Here is a 22751-nt window from a genome sequence, read left to right as displayed (position 1 = left end):
ACTCGCTTACCGCAATACGTCAGCACGTCAGTATGCCGCCATGTACAAACAAAGGACGCAAATCAGTTACACACTGGAGCCACATGATGCCGCTGTCGTTTGCTTCTGTGTAAACATGTAAACACAGTGTAAAGAAGAGACTTTGGAGCGGCTCTATGGCGCCGTGTCTGTGTTTGCTCTGTGTTTGCTTAGTGACTCCATGGTGTGTCCTGCAGCACCCCCCTCAGGACAGACTCCCCTGCTGTCAGTCACGACTCTGTGTCGGTGATATTTGGGATCCAGACAGTCTGAAGTCTGCTCTTCAGCACTCAGCAGCTTCCTTTAATGTCCCTGCTCTGAGCTGACCTCAGATCAGCATGTACACATTCCTGTGGACTCTGCTGCACCGCTGATATCACTTCAATAAACCCTGAGAGGATTGTCTTCTCTCAGGATCACTTTACTGTCACCACGGAAACCACAGACATCAATAAAGTCTCATCTGCAGCTCTGCTGTCACCACGGCAACAGTCTCCTTCATCAGTCACATCATCCACCAAAGCTTCACAACAGGCCGAGAAGTCATCAGCCGATGATGGGCCATTTTATTATTATGTATTAATCTGATAATTGAAATAATATCTGATAAGATGAAGCCAAACTGCTTCACTGACTGAACAAGGACAATTGTTTTTGAACCAAAACAACCCCACACAGCACATTAAAACCTAAAATGACCTGAAGCAGGCTAAAAGAACTACTGAGTAGATTTTAGTGAAAATTTTGAATCATAGATTTGATTTAATCATCAATCAATCAATTTTATTTATAAAGCCCAATATCACAAATCACAATTTGCCTTAGGACCCTCACAGCTGATCAGGAAAAACTCCCCAAAAAATGGACAATGCTTTCTACCATTGTTTTCCCATTAAAGGGTTTTTTGGGGAGTTTTTCCTGATCAGCTGTGAGGGTCCTAAGGACAGAGGGATGTCATACGCTGTAAAGCCTCTGCGGCAAATTGTGATTTGTGATATTGGGCTTTATAAATAAAATTGATTGATTGACTTCAAGAAAACATTTAGTTAATGAACAAACTGTGGAACACATGGTCATTAAAACTAAAAGATCAATATGGAGCAGCTAGGGAGAACAAACATTAACAGATAATCTGATTTCTAACATTTCATGTGACAACAGCATCTATATTCCTAAAATCTGAGCAGATTCAGACTGGGCTGATGTGTGACCTATTATATGTCAGATGTAACCTTCCCATCATTATAAATATATTTCATGAGTTCATATGCAGCACAGTATATTACAGAATAACAGCGAACGCACCATGTCTAACTGGATAATAACATGAGACATTTTCATAAACAGGAAACAAAGGTCTCCGGTGTTCATGTCTAAAATCAGGTCACTGTAATAACAAGGCGTCGCCCTGTGTGATTTATTATTAACATTAATAAACATTATGCACATACCATCAGAGTGCTCTAATGAGCACAGCGTTATAACTGCTCCTGTTGTTATAACACTGCAGTAACCCTGTCACCTTCACGCTGTCATTCACAGTGTGAACCCGTTCACACAGGAACAATACGGACTCATTAATCCGTCTGATGAACACAATAAATCTTTATTCATTTAAAATAAATCAAACATTTAACCGTCACTGTGATTTGTTATGATCGATCCAAGTGTCAATCAAATATTAATCGACGACAGCGGAGGATGCTGACGGTAACAACCACCGGAGAATAACCGGGTTTACCTTCAGAAGAGAATCAGATTCGGTTTAGGCGGTCCTGGTTCGGGTCCAGCCGGGTCTCGGTGCCGGTCTTTGGGCGTGTTAGTGTCGGTTTCCTGGGCCTGTGTTGAGATGACAGCCGGAGCTCACTCTCCATCCCCGGTAGCAGCAGCCATCTTGATAAGAACAACAAGCAACCAGAGCCCACCGCTGCGTCAAGCCCGCCAAACTGACAGCCTTATTTCCGCTCACCACTGTCAAAATAAAAGCACAGGCAGCGGCCACTCCCGACTGAACTCAACAATCCGACCAGTTTGACAGAGTTTTAAAGGGTTTTGTTATTCTTCACCTCCATTAACACTGGTGATATCACACTGAGTTTATTTCACCTGAGTCTGACTCATATTTTAATTTATTTCCACCGAACCAACAAGCAGACTGCGGCTGGTAACTTATTTTGAAGGTGCTGTTGATGTTATTGTTGTTGTCTTTATACAACTTTAAATGTCAATTCTGAAAATGGACTGATTTATTTTTATAACAATAAAATATTTTTTTATCATCAAGAAGCTGTTTTATCATTTCAAAAATCATACAGTTATCACATATCAGTCATTTTGTTTAATATAGAACTGAGGCGGACATTTTGTCACCGTGTTTTCTGACATTTTTATTAATCTTAAGATGCTATCTTGGAAAATGACAGAAAATATCGAGACAAACAGCTCACCACGGTTTCACATTTATTTTATCACTGAGAACGACAAAGGATGTAAAGGTGAGCTGCTGAGGAGGAAATATTTGATCATATTTAAAGAAAGTTGCCAGTATTTTTTTCTGTCAGTCAGTTATTCCCCAGCTGGTGACCAATGTCTTGGTGATATCTGGTTGCCTTAAGGTTGCTTTATTGGGTGACGAAAATTCAATGTCAGAACAACATCAAATGCCAACATCAACTAACGTCAATGACAGATGACACTGATATTTCGTTGGTTTTTATTTGTGTTGTTAAATAACCAGAATCCAACATCTTCCACATGTCTCATGCCAACGTCATGTTGACGTAGAATAACATTTAGTTATTAGGTATTAAGAACAAAGCTCTCATCTGCAAAACATCATGTTTCCCACCTCTGTGTTGGGGGTACAGTCAAAGAAAGATAACGATTTCAGTCCCTGTTGGTTTTAGTGGCTCTGAGTAATAACTGCAGACTTTTAATTTGAAATGAGCAGAGAGAAGTGAGTTTATTATCAGCAGCAGCTTATCATCTGAGAAATAAAAATAATAACTCATTAACAGTGTGAGCGTCAGTGACTGTGTTCATTAGGGTTTAAAGTTCAGAACGTCTGTCATAAATCAGGTCCTCCTGGTTTTTCACCTCGCCAAAGCTACGGGGGCTCAGAGCGGACACGCCAGGAAAAAAATAAAAACATGAAGAGTTTCCTGTTATCACTACGTGTTTCTTTTACATTTTATTTTCATGTTCTAACAAAATAATTCATCTTGTTATGACATGAAACATTTCATGTTAATACATGATAATTTAAATTATTGTTACAATGTGAAACTCACTGAAGAAAAGGTGCTGGAGAGCGGTTACAGTGATGAATGTGACTCTTCACCATGACTTGATGAGACAGAGACACTCATCAGTCAGCTGAAGGTTCAAACACCAAACACAGATGGACACATGACATCAAGTGTCAAAAAATCCAATGTTTATTCACATCATTTACAAAAACCAAAGATATAAACCTACAGACAGGCGGCTGGTTCACTGTGACAACATGAACATCTGTGAGTCATCTCTAACAGTCAGAGGAGCCTCTGTGTTCGTCTGCAGCGTCACATCCTGTCCATCAGCCTGTCCATCAGCCTCATCCATTATCCTCATTCATCAGCCCCCTCCATCATCCTCGTCTATCGTCCATCACCCATAGTCCTCGTCCAGGTCCCATTAAAATGTTTCAGATAAGGTGGAAACAGGGAGTCATAGAAGAACAGTGGCGGATGTGCTGATGGAGACAGACAGACAGAGGTGGAGTCCTTTTGTCTCCTGACCAGCTGTAACACTGATAAAACACAGAGAGCTCCTGACAGAGGGTCATCTAGAGTCATAGGGTCGTACAGTGGAAACCCTGCAGTCACATGACTCCATGATGGTGGAGGCTCCTGGTCGCTGCTTCCATCAGTTAGTGTGGTGATAATACTCACACCTGTCCTCTGAGGTCCATCCAAAACAGGACGCTGTTCAACTTCTGTGTCAGTAGATTTGGTTTATTAAAGAAACAGAACATAAAATAATGACAGCAGAAACATCAGATCGGTCCGACCACCATCTTTAACTGTAGGCCTATATCTTTAAACTTTAAAGTTACCATGACAACAGAAATAAACACGTCTGCTGAGTTAGTGCTCACCATCTTTGTTTTTACCCCTCATCACCTGACGGCAGCATTCGTCCTACCTGTGGCGCTGATTTACGAATCGCGTCCCCCCTCCATGTTTATTGGTCGTTTGATTTTAACTGATTAACAGCTGTTTGATGTCACATGACCAAACGGACATACTGACATATAAACAGACCTGGATACAGCGTCGGAGGCGGGACCTCGTTCATTCCTGTCCCAGTGCTCATGAAACCAGAAAAGTTCTGTTTTCATGGTATAAAATGATCCTGATGATCAACGCTGCTTCGTTTAAACCTCATCGGGCCCATCAAGCAGGCGCTCCACAGACTGACAGCGGCTGAGTTTATCCAGTCTATGGCTCCACTGAACCCGCTTATTTCAGCTGCTGAAATGAAGCATTAGTTAACCTGAACCAAACATTAGACGGACCAAACGAGCTTCAGACGGAGACGTTGGTTCACTTTCTGTTATTTAATCTGAGAGGGACTGAGTCTGTTTCACATCATCAAATTAAATTAAATTAAATTTCAGGGTTAATCCATTTACTACAATATAGCGATGCGTTCTCTTCAACACATCTTCCATCCAAACACAGTCTGTGTTTGGAATCAGATAAATAACCTCACACCTACAAATGTAAACACGACGCCCTCATCACCACCGACTCACATGACACCACCGAGTAAACAAACAAACAAACAAACTAAGGCGACTGAGTGAAGTCATGATTGGCACTTTGTCCAAACGGATGTTTATGAACACTGTGACGCTGTGATTAACAGGTTAGAACAGGACGACTGTCTGAGAGGAATGTTTAATGCTTTCATTCATTCACTCATTCATTCATTCACTCACTCTGTCTTTACATGTTCTGAACTTTCTTTCTTTCTTTTCTTGCTTTTCTGCCTCCTCCCTCTGTTACACTAAGCGGGCGGCCATGACACTCCGCGGCAGCTGCTCCATGTGACGTTACAGTTTATGTGTGTGTGTGTGTGTGTGTGTGTGTTCTCTGTCACTGCAGATCTGCCTGATCCGAACATGTTGACAGGTGTTGGTGGAGTTTGAGTCCAGATGTTTTCCTGACAGTCAGAACGTCGCAGCGCTGTGTGAAAACTCTTCATCAGGTCAAACAGACTGTTAAAAACTTCAGGTTCTAACTTCCTGTTTCTGAAATGCTTCGTCCAAATAATACAGAGCTTAACTCGACCATCGTGCTTCTGCCTTGACGCAGGAGGAACGTTACCTCCTCGTCTTCCTGTACAAGTTCATGGAAATAAAATGTAGTTCAGGATTGATCCTCTGGCTCATGTGGTCTTTTCCTTCTGGCTGTCTGTGGCCTCCAAGTGGCGCTGGCCCGGCTCCTGGACGACGTCCTTCTGCTGCTCTTTGAGACGGAGATGTCTCGGTTTGACCGGCAGCGCCACGGCCAGCAGAATGCAGCCGATATGGAGGCTAAAGTACCACGACCTGATGGGGGGAGGGAACAGGTGGAGACACGTCAGGTGAGCCAACACCAAACCTGAGTCAAATCTGAGTTAAACCTGAGTTAATCCTGAGTTAATCCTGAATCAAACCTGAGTTAAACAAAGTTAAACTTGAATTAAACTCGACTCACTGACCTGTAGAACTTGATGGATGGACTCACGGACAGCAGGACAAAAGGCACCACTGTGTAGCAGATGGCGATCTGAGTGGCCGCCCACGTGATGACATCATAGACCAGTTTGTGGGTGGGTGATTGAAGGAAGTACGGCCGAACGTTGTGTCTGACCTGACAGAACGAAACGTTAACAGTCGGTTAGTTAGTGGGATAATCTGCTAACAGCTCACAGCTAACAGTTAGTTAGCAGTATTAGAAGGTAACAGCTAACGGTGAGTTAGTGGATTATATGCTAACAGCTAACAGTTAGCGGGGACAGTGAGTTAGCAGTATTAGAAGCTAACAGCCAACAGTGGGTTGGCGGATTATATGCTAACAGCTAACAGTTAGCGGGGGCAGCTCACCGCTCTTGCAGCCAGCGTGATGACGATGCCGGTGAGGAAGGTGAGGTAGTAGCCTGGATACGCTCCGTGCCACATAGCTGACAGGATGAAGGTGGCTGCTGTCGGGTGGTAGGGACATCGCTCGTAACACACCCTGTCAGAGGTCAGAGGTCAGACAGAAGAATGTGTCACATGTTATTTCAGCTGGTCTTTACTGTGACGTCACTAGAGTTGCCACCCGTCCCGTTTTTCCCAGAATTGTTCTCTTTTTTCATCAGCTGTCCCGGGAAAAAAGAATCTCTCCCGGGACACAATTTGTCCCGTTTTTTGGGGAAAATGCAGCAGCAGCAGGCCAAGGAGTCCGTCCAGAATCAGTGCAACAGGCTCAAGAACATCTGTGTCAGAGAGACAGCAAAGAGATAAGAGGAGCTGTTGGAAGTCCTAACAGTTCACTTAGTATATTTGCACATCCATTCATGTTTTAATTTGTATTTTTTCCATTTATATTTAACCCTACGGGCCCGAACGACGCATAGTGCGTCCAAATTCACACCTGTTATTCTCTATGGTTTTTCTCCGCGACCGTGCGTCATAGCGAGAAGCCACGCATATCACGTGAAACAGCGGAATGTAGCTTTCCGAATGTTTTCACAGCGAAAAAAAATGATAAAGTTACACTAAAATAATGTATAACAGAGCTTTCATACAGCTCTGCACACACATTACTCTTGGATGGATTACTCGCAAATGCAGGGTTGCACAGAAATGCCACGCATATCACATGAAAGCGCTGGAACACACACATCATTGTGCTGTCATCCCATCACGCTATAAATACAGATTAATTGTCTACCAAATAAAATCCAGACGAATTTCTTTACAACCCAGTATACAGATCTTGTTATCAGTCACTTCATATAGTGAGGAATAAAAGTACATCAGAGAGGAGCAGAATAAAACAGTGAGATCATCTCAGACAGGTGGTGAACCTGTGCTGTTTCAGGTATTGTAATGTTTCAGTGTCCTGTGTGTGTGTGTGTGTGTGTGTGTGTGTGTGTGTGTGAGGATCTGATGATCTGACCAGATCAATGAGACTTCAGATTTTAAGAAGACGTGCCTCAGGTTTTGGATTCTTGGTTCACTGTGGAGATAAAATGAATTCATGGTGACTTACACATGGACTGAGAGTGTGTCTGTATCTGATGTGACCGTCTGTCCTGTTACTGATCGTCCAGCAGGGGGCAGCAGAGGACCGACCTGCACACCTTCACAGGGAGCCAATCACAGAGGGATGATGTCCACTGACATGCCACTGATGTGTTCACTGACAGATCTGAGTCTCATCAGCTGGATGTGCTCAGGTACAGTTTGGTGTCACCGTGCACGTCTTCATGTCCTGAACTGGGACTAATGTTTGATGTTTAAAACCCTTGACTGGGTTAGGGGTTAGGGGTTAGTCTAGTTTGATGTCACAGTCAAGCTGACCTTTAACCTTTTGACCTTCATTATTTTATCCTGTCAGACATTTGTGTCACGTTTTGTCAGAATTAGTGTATGAATTCAGTTATGGGCAAAAACATGTTTTGTAAGGTCACAGTGACCTTTGACCACAAACATCTAATCAGTTCATTGTTGAGTCCTGGTGGACGTTTGTGCCAAATTTGAGGAAATTCCCTCATGGTGTTCTTCAGATATCAGGTTCACGGGAATGAGACGTACAGACAAACTGAAAACATAACACGTGTGGTCGCGGCTATCAGTGGCTCAGAGGCATAAAAACACAACAAAGACCTTCATTACACCAGTGTTAAAATCGCTGCATTGGCTCCCCGTGTGTTTCAGGGTCGATTTTAAGGTTCTTTTATTAGTTTTTAAATGTCTTAACGGTCTTGGGCCATCTTATTTATTTGACCTGCTTTTATCATATCAACCCTGGCGGACCCTGAGGTCCTCCGGCACCGGCCTTTTAACTGTTCCAAAAGTCAGAACAAAAACCCACGGGGAGGCTGCATTCAGCCATTATGGCCCTCACTTGTGGAACAGCCTGCCACAGAGCATCAGGACTGCAGAGACTGTTGATGTTTTTAAAAGGAGGCTCAAGACTCACCTTTTTAGTTTGGCTTTTAACTGATTTCTTCTACTCTTTTAATTCTTATGTTATATGTTATTTTTAATTTTTAATGCTTTTAAATGATTTATTTTTAAATCTTTATGCATTTTATTATTATTAAGTTTCTAAATCTTCATTTATTTATTTATTTATTTATTTATTTATTTATTATTATTTTATCTCATACTTGTTTTATCTTATCATATTGCCTTTTAGTCTTAGTTTTTAGCTCCAGTGTTTCCTCATGGGGGCCTCCACGCTGAGAGGTCTGCCCGCGGGGACGTCGTTCTGGAATCCCTCAGGTCCGGAGGACTGGGGGTCTCTGCACCATGTGTGGAGTCCACCCCGGTCTGTCTGGGTCGGGGTGGTCTCTGTGGTGGCACTCCCTGTGGCCGTAGGCTGTGACACCTCTCGGTGTGGATGAGCTCCCCATAGGTGGTTCTTTCCTCACCTGGTTCCTCAGTGCCCTGCCATGTTATTGACTATATTGACCGTGTGTGTGTGTGTGTGTGTGTGTGTGTGTGTGTGTGTGTTTATATGTGGGGGTGGGAGGAGCGGGTTTTAAATATGTATGTAATATTTTTGTGCATACTTTGTGCTGCATTTTTAATGTATGAAAATTGCTATACAAATAAAGTTTGATTTGATTCAGTGGAAACTGAAGCGTTTCCTGTTGATGACTGCTGTCAGTCTGACCGATGTGCCGACACTCTGTGGGTCACTGTGAATAAACATCAGTATCAATGATGTGTTCAGACCTTTTGAGCCAGTGTGCTGTCTGGATGTTCCAGTTGTCCAGGAAAACCTTAAAGCTTGTGGCGAGCTGAAACAGAGAGGAGACAATCTGATTCATCAATCAGTCTTTACAGAAGAACAGCAGAGCACAAACGGTGGAGCGCCGATGGTGGAGCGTCGACAGTGGAGCGCTGACGGCGGAGCGCTGACGACGGAGCGCTGATGGTCCTCACCTCGATGTTCAGGATCCTCAGGTTGGAGATCAGGTCCCAGCGAGGAGAGCCGTCACTGTCGTAGCCGTTGAAGCCGAAACCGGCAGCATTGTTGATGGCGTCAGCTGAGGTCAGAAAGAGATGAGACGGTGTTGGACAGGTGAGACAGGTGAGACAGGTGAGAAAGGTGTTGTCAGACACTCACCCAGCGTCCAGACGAAGTAGTACTTGGGTCTGGTGGTCAGCATGGACAGATACAAGTAGACCACCTGAGCGTGGAACGGCGTGTTGGCGATGAAGTCGTCGTCAATGTTTCGCTCTACAGGAAAAACTTTACACACCGACAGGAAGACCAGAAGGCAGAAGAAGGAGGTGGACACCTTACGGACGACCTCGGTCTGAGGAGACACACGTGGACAGTGATTCTGACTTCATCATGATGTCTCACAGACAGACATGTCAACGTCACGTATGTAAAGACATTAATCAGACTGTAGAATCAGACATTATGCAAATGATGTGTTGCTGTTCCTGCATGTCTGATCTGGTCTTCAGCTTCAGTCGAGTTGTTTATATAAACAGACACAGACACAAAATACGTCCTGATCATCACTATGAGAATTATCGACTGTCAGATATCTGTGTGAACTGAAGGGACGAGACAGCTGCTGGAGACAGTGTTAAATATTTAGATGTCAGAGTTGAATCTTAGTTTCAGTCATTTATTCCTCAGTGTGAGTTTTATGTGACAGAATGTTGTAACTAGTGCTGCACGATTAATCTAATCACAGGCTGTGCGATTACATAACCGCATAAAAGGCTGCGATTTGCGATTTAATGTAAATAAATGTTAACGTGTGTGCCTGTGAACGTGACTGCCTCTCCTGTAGTGTGTGGAGTTTGTTGACATCACGCCCACAACCTATCCTGGTGTGTGCAGCCGGCGTGCAGCAGTGACCAACACAGACGCTGAAGAACAGCATGAGCTCGATCATGAACAGGCTGAGTTGGTGGCGAAAAAAACTTCTGTTACATGGCGGTACTTCGGATTCAGGTACGGCGACGTTGAACAGAAAGACGTGCTGTGTAAGTGTAAAAGTTAAAGTCGCCACGTCCGGCGGCAACACGACCAATCTATATCAGCACTTGAGACAGCACAGAGAAAAGTAGGAAGAGTGCATGTGAGAGAAAGACGAGCCGTGTAACGTTAAAGACAAAGAGACAACTGAAAGACACCAGAGCCTCATAAAACAACATCCAAGCACAGTTATGCAAACATTTGTCAGTGTCACAGGGAAATCACAGACTCCATAACAGTCTATATAATAACAAATGAAAAATTGAGCAACTTTGCTCGGTTTCAGCCCAGTTGATACGCTGCTGTGTTGTGCTGTGAGTACAGTGTCGTGCTGCGCTGCTGTGTGAGCAGCGTGTTTGATTGTGCTCAGTCAGTTTGTAACACTTTACCTTTTCTCAAGTAAGCGTTAACTACACAAGGGGGGCTCTTTTCAGGAAAATAGAAAACTTTTGAGAAAAATAAAAAATGTTTACTCCCCCCAAAAAAACAACAACAAATATTAAGGAATAAAGATATATGAAACTCTCAACAGAGTGTATAAATTCAAATAACACACGTTTAATTAATTCCTCCCCCCAGCGCCTATACGCACGTCATGCGTAGGTTTAAATGAATAAATAAAAAAAAAGTCACATCACAAAACCAATCTCAGTCTTTGCAATCCCCAAAATAAACTCACAGTCCCAACTAACGAAAAGTACAATACTGTCCATTTTCAATAACTTTTAAATGTCTTTTGATTATTTTTGAGTCCGTGACGCACGCAAACGAAACAGTCACTCATCCAGGCGTGTCAAACAAAAATAGCGCAGATCCACACAGCAAAAACCGGTGAAAAAACAAAAATATGCGATCGATCGCTGTACCTCTGGTATACCAGGAAAAATATATAAAAGAAACGATCTCACCCAGGGACCGCGCAGTCAATCAGGAAAATAATCCATCGGTTTGGTCCTGGGCACACGCTCCGTCCTCTGAGGTCGAGATGTCCAGCAGGGATACCGTGAAAGGACGGGTCTTTAAGGTAACCACTGATGGGTTTCTTTTTAATGGTCTTTTTAATTTACTTAATGTCCACAGCTCGTTACTTTTACTTTATATTCAGGTCCTAACGTTTAGGTCCGCCAGCTCTATTGTTCCTTTTCCCGGTCCCTTCTTCTCCGCCTCTTCCTCCCTAAATAATCTCGTCCATTTTTGTAAATTATCATTTTACACGTACAGAAATTTACACCCACGACAGCGGATACCCCATCTTACCCTTATACATGTACAGGGAATTATTTATTTACTTTTTTACATAATCGAAGAAACCTGTTGTTTCCCAGAGATCTCCATATCTTAAATTGCATTTCATTAATGATTAGGTGAATCTGTCACAAGTTGATGGTCATTAACACACTGTCCATAAAATAACTGTCAGGTCAGGTCAGTGCCCCCCTAATATAATGTAGGGAAACACTGAATCAAGCAAGAAGAATAATGATACCATTAATGTATTATATTGTAATCGCAATCGCAATCTCAAATCGCGATACTGTCCACTCAAATCGCAATCACATTTTTATAAAATCGTGCAGCACTAGTTATAACACAGTTAATCATATAAAGATGAACTCAGTGACATGAGTCAAGATGTTTATATTCCTACTCAGGATGACCTGATGTCACAGAATGTGGATATTATTAAATAACAATAATATAAAATGAGTCTAAGTGTTTATAGGAATCAAACTTGGGTTTTGGTTCTGACGGTGTTTGTGGTCCAGTGTCGTACGTTTGGCGATGGCTCGCTCTGCCTCAGCTTGCTGGTGGACTTCCTGTCGGCCTCCTGTTCTCTATGGCGACGGGGTTCTCCCTCGATGAAGGCGATGTAGTCGTTGTAGGAGCAGGTGGGTCCAGCCAGGATCCCCATGAAGTTACAGTTGTAACTGAAGTACTCCAGCAGACTGGGCATCCTCCTGAACACACGCACACACATAACCAGTAAGACTCTGCTCACCTGATTGGTGTCTACACTGGGAGCTGTGATACACACTGATGCTGTACGTCATGACCTCCTGGTATCATGTTTCATCAGAGCTGAATCAGTTTGTCCTCCGACTTTACTGGAGTGTTTCTTTCTGTAGCTGCATTATACTTCAGTCCTATCTCTACATCTGTCAGCAGTCGTTACTCTGCAGGAAACCGATGAGCAGAATTATAAAATGTAAAATAACAGTGTAATAAAGTGTACAGTGTTTCTCTACAAACCAACCTGATGGCTAAAATCTTTTGTCCTGCCGTCAGATGTTCTTCTTTTCGAGCCATTCCTGTTCCACAGAAAAAAATACACATGAACATGATCAGATATGAACCTTCAGACAGGTCTGCTCTGCACATCGCCACGTGATCATCTCACCATCGTGGATCTCAAACGCCAGGCTGGTGATCTTCTGTGTGATCACCATCATCGGCCTGCAGAGACAATGACAAGGTCAAAGGTCAGGAACAACATGGGTCAGACAGAGCAGAGGAAGATGCAGTCTGGACGAGGAGATGTCATCTCACCCTGTGAAGTCAGCGGAGTACATGCCGTAGTCGAAGACATAGACTCTGGTGATCTGACACAGACTCAGATAGCTGAGAGCCACCACCAGGCAGTATCTGAAAACAACACACACACACACACACACACACACACACAGGTCTGGTCTCTAGACATAATGTCAACATTGATAAAGTTATAAATCAGATCAGATAAATCAATATATATCAGATGATGAGAAAAAATATGTTCAAATGAATTAAAATGCAGCCGTAGGCGGGAGTCACGTAACCCAGAGTTGGAGAATGGCTGCCTGAAAATTGGCCCCTGACATCGTGGCATTTAAACTTGTACAAAAAAACCATACTGGAGCGACACAACGTTGATATATCCTGAGCCAATATAATTCAGTCAAAATGCCAGGAAGCAAGAACACCGCAAGCAAAGGCTCAACTGCGAAGAATTCCTCCTCGTATGTCCCATACGATTCTATCTCAGACCGTGCTAGCAAAGCAGCCAAACAGATGACTCCGACCGCGCTAACAGCATGGCTAACAGCTGTAGATACGGCTAATGACACCGTCCACTGCAGTGTTAGCTGTGCCAAGCTAACAGCAGCCACGGCTAATGAGACTCTCTCAGACAATGAACCACGCAAGGTCGCTGCTGACATCGCTAACATATACAGCCTTCTCTCAGAAATCTCAAGTGGGCACAACAATAAACTGGATGGAATCCACAGACCCACCACATCCATGGAGTCACAATTAACTGCCATTACTACTCGCCTTTCCGACGTAGAAAGTAATTTAGACTTTCTGAAGGATAGTGATAAAGCGCTGAAAGCTGACGCAGCTGCATCCCAGGCTGAGCTAGAGCTAATTTGCCAGTGGGTGGATGACCTTGACTCCAGAAGTCACCGCAACAACCTGGTTTTTGTGGGTTTCCCTGAATCCTGTGAGGTGCTCTTTCATTTCTAACTGCAGCGATCCCAGATCTCCTGGAGCTCGACTTTCCCAAGGGTTTGGAAATAGGCAGAGCCCACCGAGCACTGGCCCTGCGCAGACCTGACGGCCAGCCACCCAGGGCTATAGTGGCCAGGTTCCTGCGCTATCAAGACCGGGATCGGATTATGCAAGCAAAACAAAAGGAAACAAAGGGAAGCTGACATGGAGAGGACATCATATTATGATATTCCCAGGCTTTGAACAACAAGCACCGAAAGGTCAAACAATGTAATGAAATGCTTCATGAACGCCACATAGGATTTTCACTGTGCTACCCGGCTGTGCTGGTTATCAACCCCAAAGGCGAGGGAGGACGGCGTCGGGAGTTTGACGACCCGAAAAAAAGCCCTGGAATATATTGGGACCCTGTGACTGGCATAGCCCCCTACACTTTACCACTGAGTGGACATAATAATATGGGTTTATAACACGCTCCCCACTGCCTGCACACAGTTGATGTGCATATACACCCCTCCAAGACGGACAGAATAGCTGACTTTTATTCACACTAAACGAAACCAGGTAACGACCATTTCTGTTCGTTATGTTATTTTAAGTGTATAATATGTAGGTCATTATAGTCTGTTCAGGGACCTGGAGTTTTGCCACATAGCAGTCTATACATCCTGTTGTTGAACTGGGATGCGACCAGACTCCGCTAAAACGGGGACGGTTTGCAGTACATATATGTTTATGTTAATTTTCTTCTGCTGGCCCTGGGTGGGTATGCAAAGTTAAAAGCTATTATGCTTATTTAAAAAAATAAGTGCCTCACTGTACAGATTAGCCACGCCGGTTAGATTTTTTTATAGCAGCTTATCTCTATGAGTCGCGGACCATAGTCTTTTTGTTTAGAGGTCAGTGCAGTGTTAGTTGTCTTTTTGAGCATTACTTTACCACTGCACTGTTAACTAATGGGCTGGTTTCACCCTGGTTTGAACTGGGAAGGGGGGACAGGCAGGGTGACGGTATTTCCCCGGGTCTCTTCGCACTGGTCCTTGAACCCCTAGCCATCCACCTGGATCCGTCAGTTCCTGGGATATGAATTGGTCACTCAGACCACAAGCTTATGTTATATGCAGATGATATTCTTATTTTTGACTCTGAGCCTGAGCACTCCCTGCCTGCGTTATTCAAAATTTTAGATACATTTTCCCACCTCTCAGGTTACAAAGTTAACTGTCTGAAATCCAAAGCCCTCCCCTTAACCTTACATTGCCCTAGTACCATGTTCCAGAGAGAAAACTTTTCCTGGCCTAGCGATGGCATCAAATACCTGGGTGTCACTAAATTAGCAGATCCAGTAAGGTCAATATTGAACCTGTGTTGGACCAATTTTCAGCAGATATTGGAAGGTGGACCCCTCTTTTCTTATCATTGTGGGGGGAAGCCAATGTTTTGAAAATGGTCTGTGTACCCAAGTTTAATTACCGTATATTTCCAAATAGTCGCCCGGTGGCAAATAGCCGCCGGGCACCTAATAGCCGCTGGCGTATTAAATGCCGGTCCGATTAAACTCCCGGGGGATTATTTCCTCATTCATTGCCTCATGGCTGTCCCTCCTTGAGGGACTGTTTGCGCTTTTACGCACGGGTCGGTGGTGAAGTGGTGCACATGACTCGTGCCACGGACGGACGGACGGACAGACAGCCACGTATCTAAAACAGGTAATACATCTGGCTACGTCTTTCCCACATCAAATATCCATGATCGCCTTGACCCGCGTGCATAAAAGCGCACACAATTCCATGTCCTCTCACCGCGGATGCTGTTATTTGATGGCCCGGTACTTATTGTAGCCCACTCTGATAAGACCCAATAATAATAATAATAAGAAGAAGAAGACGTTAGTGTGGACCTATATGCCATGCCTTTTAATAAAATTACCAGAGGAGTTCGCTGAAAAACAGGTAATGTCAGCCTGAATTACTCGTGTGCGTCCCCGGTGAAAATCGCTGACATGCATGGGGAATACAGCTTCTACAGGCTCGCCATAGCTTACTGTCAGGATTCAGGGACCAGAATTCGGGATGGCGGACTGTCGGAATGGCGATATTTTGGTGTGGCGGCCTGTAACTGTTGGTTAAATGGCCCTTTGGGTTGGTATTCGGATAACTGGGGCTTTACTGGTATAATGCAATAGCACCACCCAGCGGTGAAACCTGTGTACACGAAAAAAAATGACCCACTCTAAATGTTTAGAGATTTTTGTACATGAACTCACCCCTACATTATACAGTATTTTTGCACTAAAAAACATACTGGACAGGAACTGTAACCAAATAATGGCCTGGTGCAGGTCGGTGCAAAAAAAAAAAAAAGCCTTGAGCAAATAGCCGCCTGTTTTTTTTAAACGCCTGGGGTCAAAATCGATTTTGTGAAAAAAACGCCCGGGCTACTATTTGGAAAAATACGGTATATTCTCCGGACACTCCCAGATAGGATTCCACTTAAATATTTCAAACAATTTGATAAGTTTTGCAACAAATTTCTCTGGATTGGCAAGCACCCTCAGCTTCATTTACATAAACTACAAAGGCCAATTGACCAAGGTGGGTTGGGTATTCCAAACTTATTGTTATATTACTATGCTTTTGGCCTCAGACACCTTGTCCACTGGTGTCTGCCCCCTGAGCGTGCCCACTCTGTGATGCTCTCCCACCCCTCCATTTCATTACAGCAGCACTATCCAAGGAGGCTCAGACCCCACCGATACTTATAAATATGCAATGGATTTGGAAAAGAATTTCAATTAAGCTCGACTTTAATCCCTGCTTGAACCTGTCAGCAGGTATCTGGCTGAATCCTAAGTTAAATATAGAAAATAAACCATTCCAGGGTTCAACGCTAAGGTTTTTTTTCACTTGCCCGGTCGGGCAAGTTGGTCACAGATCTACTTACCCGAAGTCAGTTTTTACTTGCCCTATAAAAATTGTTTAATTTAAGCGGCTATCAATTAACAAAGACTGCAGTTATTTTTATGTTATGTAATCTTTATTCACACTGTATTTATTAATTAAAACAACATATGTCATGTATTGTAGCTTAATTCCTACACAAAAATGACAGTGTCAGGGCTTAAAGTGAAAAATTTGTCAATCGTTCTCCGTCTATAATTTTGCGCCCTACTTGAGCCATGCCCACCTCTATTTATTTTTCACCCCTCTCTCCAGTTCTGCTGTATTAACACCGGGTTTAATATATTTTGCTTCCATCTCTCTGCCCTGCTCTACTCTACTTCAACGCTACTTAGCTCTCTCTCTACTCTACCAGTAGACTACCACATCCACCTGTTGCACAAAACGCACACAGCAGTGTTTCCCCTAGGATGGAGTTGTAGCAGCGGAGGTGAAGCACACGCATGAAAAATAATTTTCACATGCGTGAAACTTTTTTGTATGCTTGCAAAGCACAGCCTGCTGGGATGTTTCTATGTATCTACTGGCACCAGAAGGGCTCTTTAGGACTAAGTACATACAGTACATGTGTGCACAGTAATGAGCAGGTGAAATGTCTGTCTAGCTTACATATGAGGTGTCTCAAGATTTAGGAACATACAATTTTATTGAATATAATAAAGTAAAAAGTCACTTGACATGCTGCTGTTTTGTGCTATGACCTATTTAAGTGTTGGAAGTTGTAATATACGTGACAACGCCTGAACGCAACACAAGCTCAGCATGAGTGCCGTGCTGCGCTGCTCGGAGTGCAGCGTGTTTGTCTGTTTGTAACAGCAGTCTGTTGATGGTTATTTAGACTACACACTGTCCATAACAATAACTTTGTCAGGTGACAAACTGAACCGGGCTCGGGGTCTGGTTTGGTCAGGAAAATGCGGCCCGAGCCGCTCTAGCGTGATCACCTGTGTGTGTGGCAGAACTCCGCCGTGCGCGATACAGAGAGCAGAGGAGAATTGTTAACGCGTGACCATGTAGAGACAGAAATGACATGATGACATAACACCATAAACAGTATATTGTTATGTTATTACATGAAGCGTCCGTCGCGCAAAATAATATCAATGGGGGCTGTGGGCAGGACATTGTTACACAGCTGTGCCTGTGACTTCAGGCAGAGAGACCGCTGCATCAGAGCAGAAGAGCACGTTTTAAAATACATTTATTTTATCAATTAGTTATTAACTTTTACTATTTTTAGCAACTTGCCCGATTGGGCAAGTGAGTTGTTAGTTTACATGCCCGACCTTGAGTTTTACTTGCCCCGGGCAATCGGGCAATCCTTATTGTTGAGCCCTGCATTCCTTTGGCAACAGTGGGTTGAAAAGGGTATTCTTGTACTGGGTGATTTATATGATGGTGGCATATTGAAATCATTCACGGCACTGGTACAGCAGTTCGGCCTCCCTCAACAACAGTTTTGGAGATATCTTCAGATTAGGCATCTCCTATCCCAAATCTTTGACTCTACTATAACATCCCTTCCAAGCTCTGATGTTCTCTCCTTTATGATTAAGGTGTTTGGTTCAAGTCATGAGGCCTAAAAATATTACTCCCTGTTGCTTACAGGCTCAAATAGCAAGGGCTCCAATTTTAAGTCAGCCTGGGCAACAGAGCTCAATCTTTCATATACAGAGGAGGAACAACATCTTAAAGCACTAGAAGAAAATATCAAGGGAACTTAGAACAAGACTAGTGCAGTTTAAAAATAATTAACAGAGTATATTGGTCCCCCTCAAGGCTACACAGAGTGAAATTAAGGGACAGCCCAAATTGTGGGGGAAGCACTGGTACACTCCTCCACATGCTGTGGTCCTGCCCAGTTGTACAAAAATTCTGGTTAGCCATACATGAGAATATCAAATTGATCCTTAAATCTGATATTCCATTCTGCCAGAGCCTGTTTGTTCTGAGTGACCCTCTTCCTCTTAAAACTCTCCCTGCAGCTCAGGCAGACTGAGTCCAGACAGCACTTATGCTGGGGAGAAAGCTCATAGTTACAGACTGGAAGGCGATCACCCTCTCACCAGCTAGAGTGTGCTTCTCCCAGCTGAGTACTGTGGCAGCAGACGAGGGCCTTTACTTTAGGCTCACCAATCAGGTGGAGAAATATCATGATAAGTGGGCAAAATACATCTCTTTTATTCATGGACCCTGACAATTTATGTTAACATATTGGCTCATATCTCAGAGAATCATTTAGACCTTTGTAAAAAATAATAACCTAAGTATCTGCCAGTGAAACTTCCTATATGCCTTGTGTACCATTTTAGGTCTTTATTTTCTGTCAGTTTGTGTTTTCCTTTAGTTAGTTTCAGTGCTATCTGCTCCTTAGCCATAACATTTTGTAACTTTCTATTCCATGTGTCCTGTCTCACAGCCCTGTGTTGTTGTGCCTTGTTCAAAAGAAAACAACAAAAACTACTGATCACATAAAGTATCAGATGATGAAGATGTTTCTTTGATGCTCAGTGTCACAGAGGACTCTTCTTCATCACTACAAACAGGATCTGAGGCTCCTCTGCACCACTAGACTGTTACTGACTCTGTCAGTCAACCATCTGATCATACATCAGTGATCACATGACATCCCATGATGTCACATGATGAAGAGTGAGGATGAGGAGGAACCTGTGAAGCTCACTTGTGCATGTGTTCGACTCCGGTCAGGATCATGATGCCATAGGTGAGTCCGCTCTGAACCAGGAAGTGAAGGGCATACCTGGGACACACAGGAAGTTCAAACATCAGTCAGACAGATGCAGTTTATCTTGTTAATACTTTGTTTATCTTCAAAGGAAGAAAATTAAAAACTGTTTATATGATTTAAAGAACTTTGTCCTTCAGTCAGAACAGACACAGTTTATCTTGTTATTACTTTGTTTATCTGCATGATGATATAATCAGAACACGGACGTCTGTTTCCAGTCAGAACTGAAACTCTTCCTAATGATACTCTGACTGCAGAGAACAGTGTTTTAATTAATGTCACATTCAGCTGTGCTCTGGATTTAAAGCTAGCATAGAATGCTAACAGCAAGCTAACAAGCTAACAGTGTGAACTTAACGTCTACAGGTTGTAACACTCTGAAGATTCTCCTCAGTAACAAACTGGATGTGACTCCTCACTGTGACATCAGACCAGATGTTAAATCGGATGTTAAATCAGATCTTAAATCAGGTCCTAAATCAGATGTTGAATCAGATGTTAAATCAGGTCTTAAATTAGGTCTTAAATCAGATGTTGAATCAGATGTTAAATTAGGTCTTAAATCAGATGTTAAATCAGATCTTGAATTAGGTCTCAAATCAGATGTTAAATCAGATCTGAGATCAGATGTTAAATCAGATGTTAATTTAGGCCTTAAATAAGATATTAAATCAGATCTTAAATTAGGTCTCAAATCAGATATTAAATCATATCTTAGATCAGATGTTAAATCAGATCTTGAATTAGGTTTTAAATTAGATGTTAAATTAGGTCTTAAATCAGACGTTAAATCAGATGTTAAATTAGGTCTTAAATCAGATGTTAAATTAGGTCTCAAATCAGATGTTAAATCATTTGTTAAATCAGATCTCAGATCAGATCTTAAATCAGATCTTAAATCAGATTTTAAAATATGTCTTAAATCAGATCTTAAATTAGGTCTTCAATCATATGTTAAATCAGGTGTTAAATCAGACCTTAGATCAGATGTTTAATCAGATCTGAAGTCAGGTGCTTTCAATCAAATGTTAAATCAGATGTTAAATCAGGTCTTAAATCAGACATTAAATCAGATCTTAAATTAGGTCTCAAATCAGATTTTAAATCAGATCTGAAATTAGGTCTTAAAACAGATCCGAAATTAGATCTTAAGTCAGATGATAAATCATTTGTTACACAGACCTTAGATCAGATCTTAAATCAGACCTTAGATCAGATCTTAGATCAGATGTTAAATCAGATGTTAATTTAGGTCTTAAATCAGATGTTAAATCAAATCTTAGATCAGATGTTAAATCAGATCTTGAATTAGGTTTTAAATCAGATGTTAAATTAGGTCTCAAATCAGATGTTAAATCATTTGTTAAATCAGATCTCAGATCAGATGTTAAATCAGATCTTGAATTAGGTTTTAAATCAGATGTTAAATTCGGTCTTCAATCATATGTTAAATCAGGTGTTAAATCAGACCTTAGATCAGATGTTAAATCAAATCTGAGATCAGATGTTAAATCAGATGTTAATTTAGGCCTTAAATAAGATGTTAAATCAGATCTTAAATTAGGTCTCAAATCAGATATTAAATCAGATCTTAGATCAGATGTTAAATCAGATCTTAAATCAGATCTTGAATTAGGTTTTAAATCAGATGTTAAATTAGGTCTTAAATCAGATGTTAAATTAGGTCTTAAATCAGATGTTAGATCTTAAAGTAGGTCTCAAATCAGACGTTAAATCAGATCTGAAATTAGGTCTTAAATCAGATGTTAGATCTTAAATTAGGTCTCAAATCAGATGTTAAATCATTTGTTAAATCAGATCTCAAATCAGATCTTAAATCAGATCTTAAATTAGGTCTTCAATCATATGTTAAATCAGGTGTTAAATCAGACCTTAGATCAGATGTTTAATCAGATCTGAAATCAGGTGCTTTCAATCAGATGTTAAATCAGATGTTAAATCAGGTGTTTATTCAGGTCTTAAATCATTTGTTAAATCAGATCTTAGATCAGATGTTAAATCAGATCTTAGATCAGATCTAAAATCAGATACTAAATCAAATGTTGAATCAGATCTTAAGTCAGATGTTACATTAGGCCTTATATTGTATGTTAAATCAGATCTTAAATTAGGTCTCAAATCAGATGTTAAATAATTTGTTAAATCAGATCTTAGATCAGATGTTAAATCAGATCTTAGATCAGATGTTAAAACAGATGTTAAATCAGATCTTAAATCAGACGTTAAAACAGATCTTAAAATATGTCCTAAATCAGATCTTAAATTAGGTCTTCAATCAGATGTTAAATCAGATGTTAAACCAGATCTTAAATCAGATCTTAAATAAGGCCTTGAATCGGATGTTAAATCAGTTCTTAATCAGATCTAAGATCAGATGTTAAATCAGATCTTAAAATATGTCTTAAATCAGATGTTAAATCAGATCTTAAATCAGATGTTAAAACAGATCTCAAAATATGTCTTAAATCAGATCTTAAATTAGGTCTTAAATCAGATGTTAAATCAGGTGTTAAACCAAAACTTAGATCAGATGTTAAATCAGATCTTAAATAAGGCCGTGAATCGGATGTTAAATCAGTTCTTAATCAGATCTAAGATCAGATGTTAAATCAGATCTTAAAATATGTCTTAAATCAGATGTTAAATCAGATGTTAAATCAGACCTTAAATCAGATCTTAAATCAGAACTTAAACCAAATCTCACCAGCCGAAGCAGAAGAGAGCGAAGTAGAGTCCCAGTAACGTTGCCACCACGTGTCTGATGAAGGGACTGGTTTTACTGGGATGAAGGAAGAGACGAAACCAGAAGGCCGACAGCAAAGCACAGAGCTGACACACCACGAAGTTCACCTGCACACAAAACACAGGGACTAAAACACACAGCTGCACATTCACAGGTACTGTTACTGTTAAAGTACTGTTAAGTACTGTTACTGTTATTGTTAAAGTACTGTTACTCTTAAGTACTGTAAAAGTATTGTTACTGTCACTGTCACTGTTACTGTTAGTGTTACTGTTAAGTACTGTTACTGTTACTGTTACTGTTAAAGTACAGTTACTGTTAAGTACTGTTGAAGTATTGTTACTGTCACTGTCACTGTTACTGTTAAGTACTGTTACTGTTACTGTTAAAGTACGGTTACTGTTACTGTTAAGTACTGTTACTGTTACTGTCACTGTCACTGTTACTGTTAAGTACTGTAAAAGTATTGTTACTGTCACTGTCACTGTTACTGTTAGCGTTACTGTTAAGTACTGTTACTGTTA

The 22751-nt window shown here is 41.7% G+C and overlaps 2 protein-coding genes across 2 annotated transcripts in view; both read right to left on the bottom strand.

The window, feature by feature from the left end:
- The window catches only part of kidins220b (kinase D-interacting substrate 220b), a 50423-nt gene extending 48656 nt beyond the window's left edge, over window positions 1–1767 (bottom strand). The window contains exon 1 of the mRNA XM_050057559.1: window positions 1760–1767. The gene's annotated coding sequence lies outside the window, so the exon portion shown is untranslated. The remainder of the gene's footprint in view (window positions 1–1759) is intronic.
- A 1667-nt stretch (window positions 1768–3434) lies between these two features.
- The window catches only part of mboat2b (membrane bound O-acyltransferase domain containing 2b), a 25146-nt gene continuing 5829 nt past the window's right edge, over window positions 3435–22751 (bottom strand). The window contains exons 2-13 of the mRNA XM_050057479.1: window positions 22189–22334; window positions 19398–19475; window positions 12813–12908; window positions 12664–12719; window positions 12520–12574; window positions 12040–12223; window positions 9393–9585; window positions 9209–9312; window positions 8999–9063; window positions 6152–6284; window positions 5767–5918; window positions 3435–5614 (exon numbers count right to left, since the gene is read on the bottom strand). Of these exons, the coding sequence (XP_049913436.1) occupies window positions 5452–5614; window positions 5767–5918; window positions 6152–6284; window positions 8999–9063; window positions 9209–9312; window positions 9393–9585; window positions 12040–12223; window positions 12520–12574; window positions 12664–12719; window positions 12813–12908; window positions 19398–19475; window positions 22189–22334 (1425 nt within the window). The 3' untranslated portion in view covers window positions 3435–5451. The remainder of the gene's footprint in view (window positions 5615–5766; window positions 5919–6151; window positions 6285–8998; window positions 9064–9208; window positions 9313–9392; window positions 9586–12039; window positions 12224–12519; window positions 12575–12663; window positions 12720–12812; window positions 12909–19397; window positions 19476–22188; window positions 22335–22751) is intronic.

This window comes from Epinephelus moara, chromosome 12 (genome assembly GCF_006386435.1).
Source record: "Epinephelus moara isolate mb chromosome 12, YSFRI_EMoa_1.0, whole genome shotgun sequence".
Taxonomy (NCBI): domain Eukaryota; kingdom Metazoa; phylum Chordata; class Actinopteri; order Perciformes; family Serranidae; genus Epinephelus; species Epinephelus moara.
This window is presented reverse-complemented; position numbering and strand designations above follow the sequence as displayed.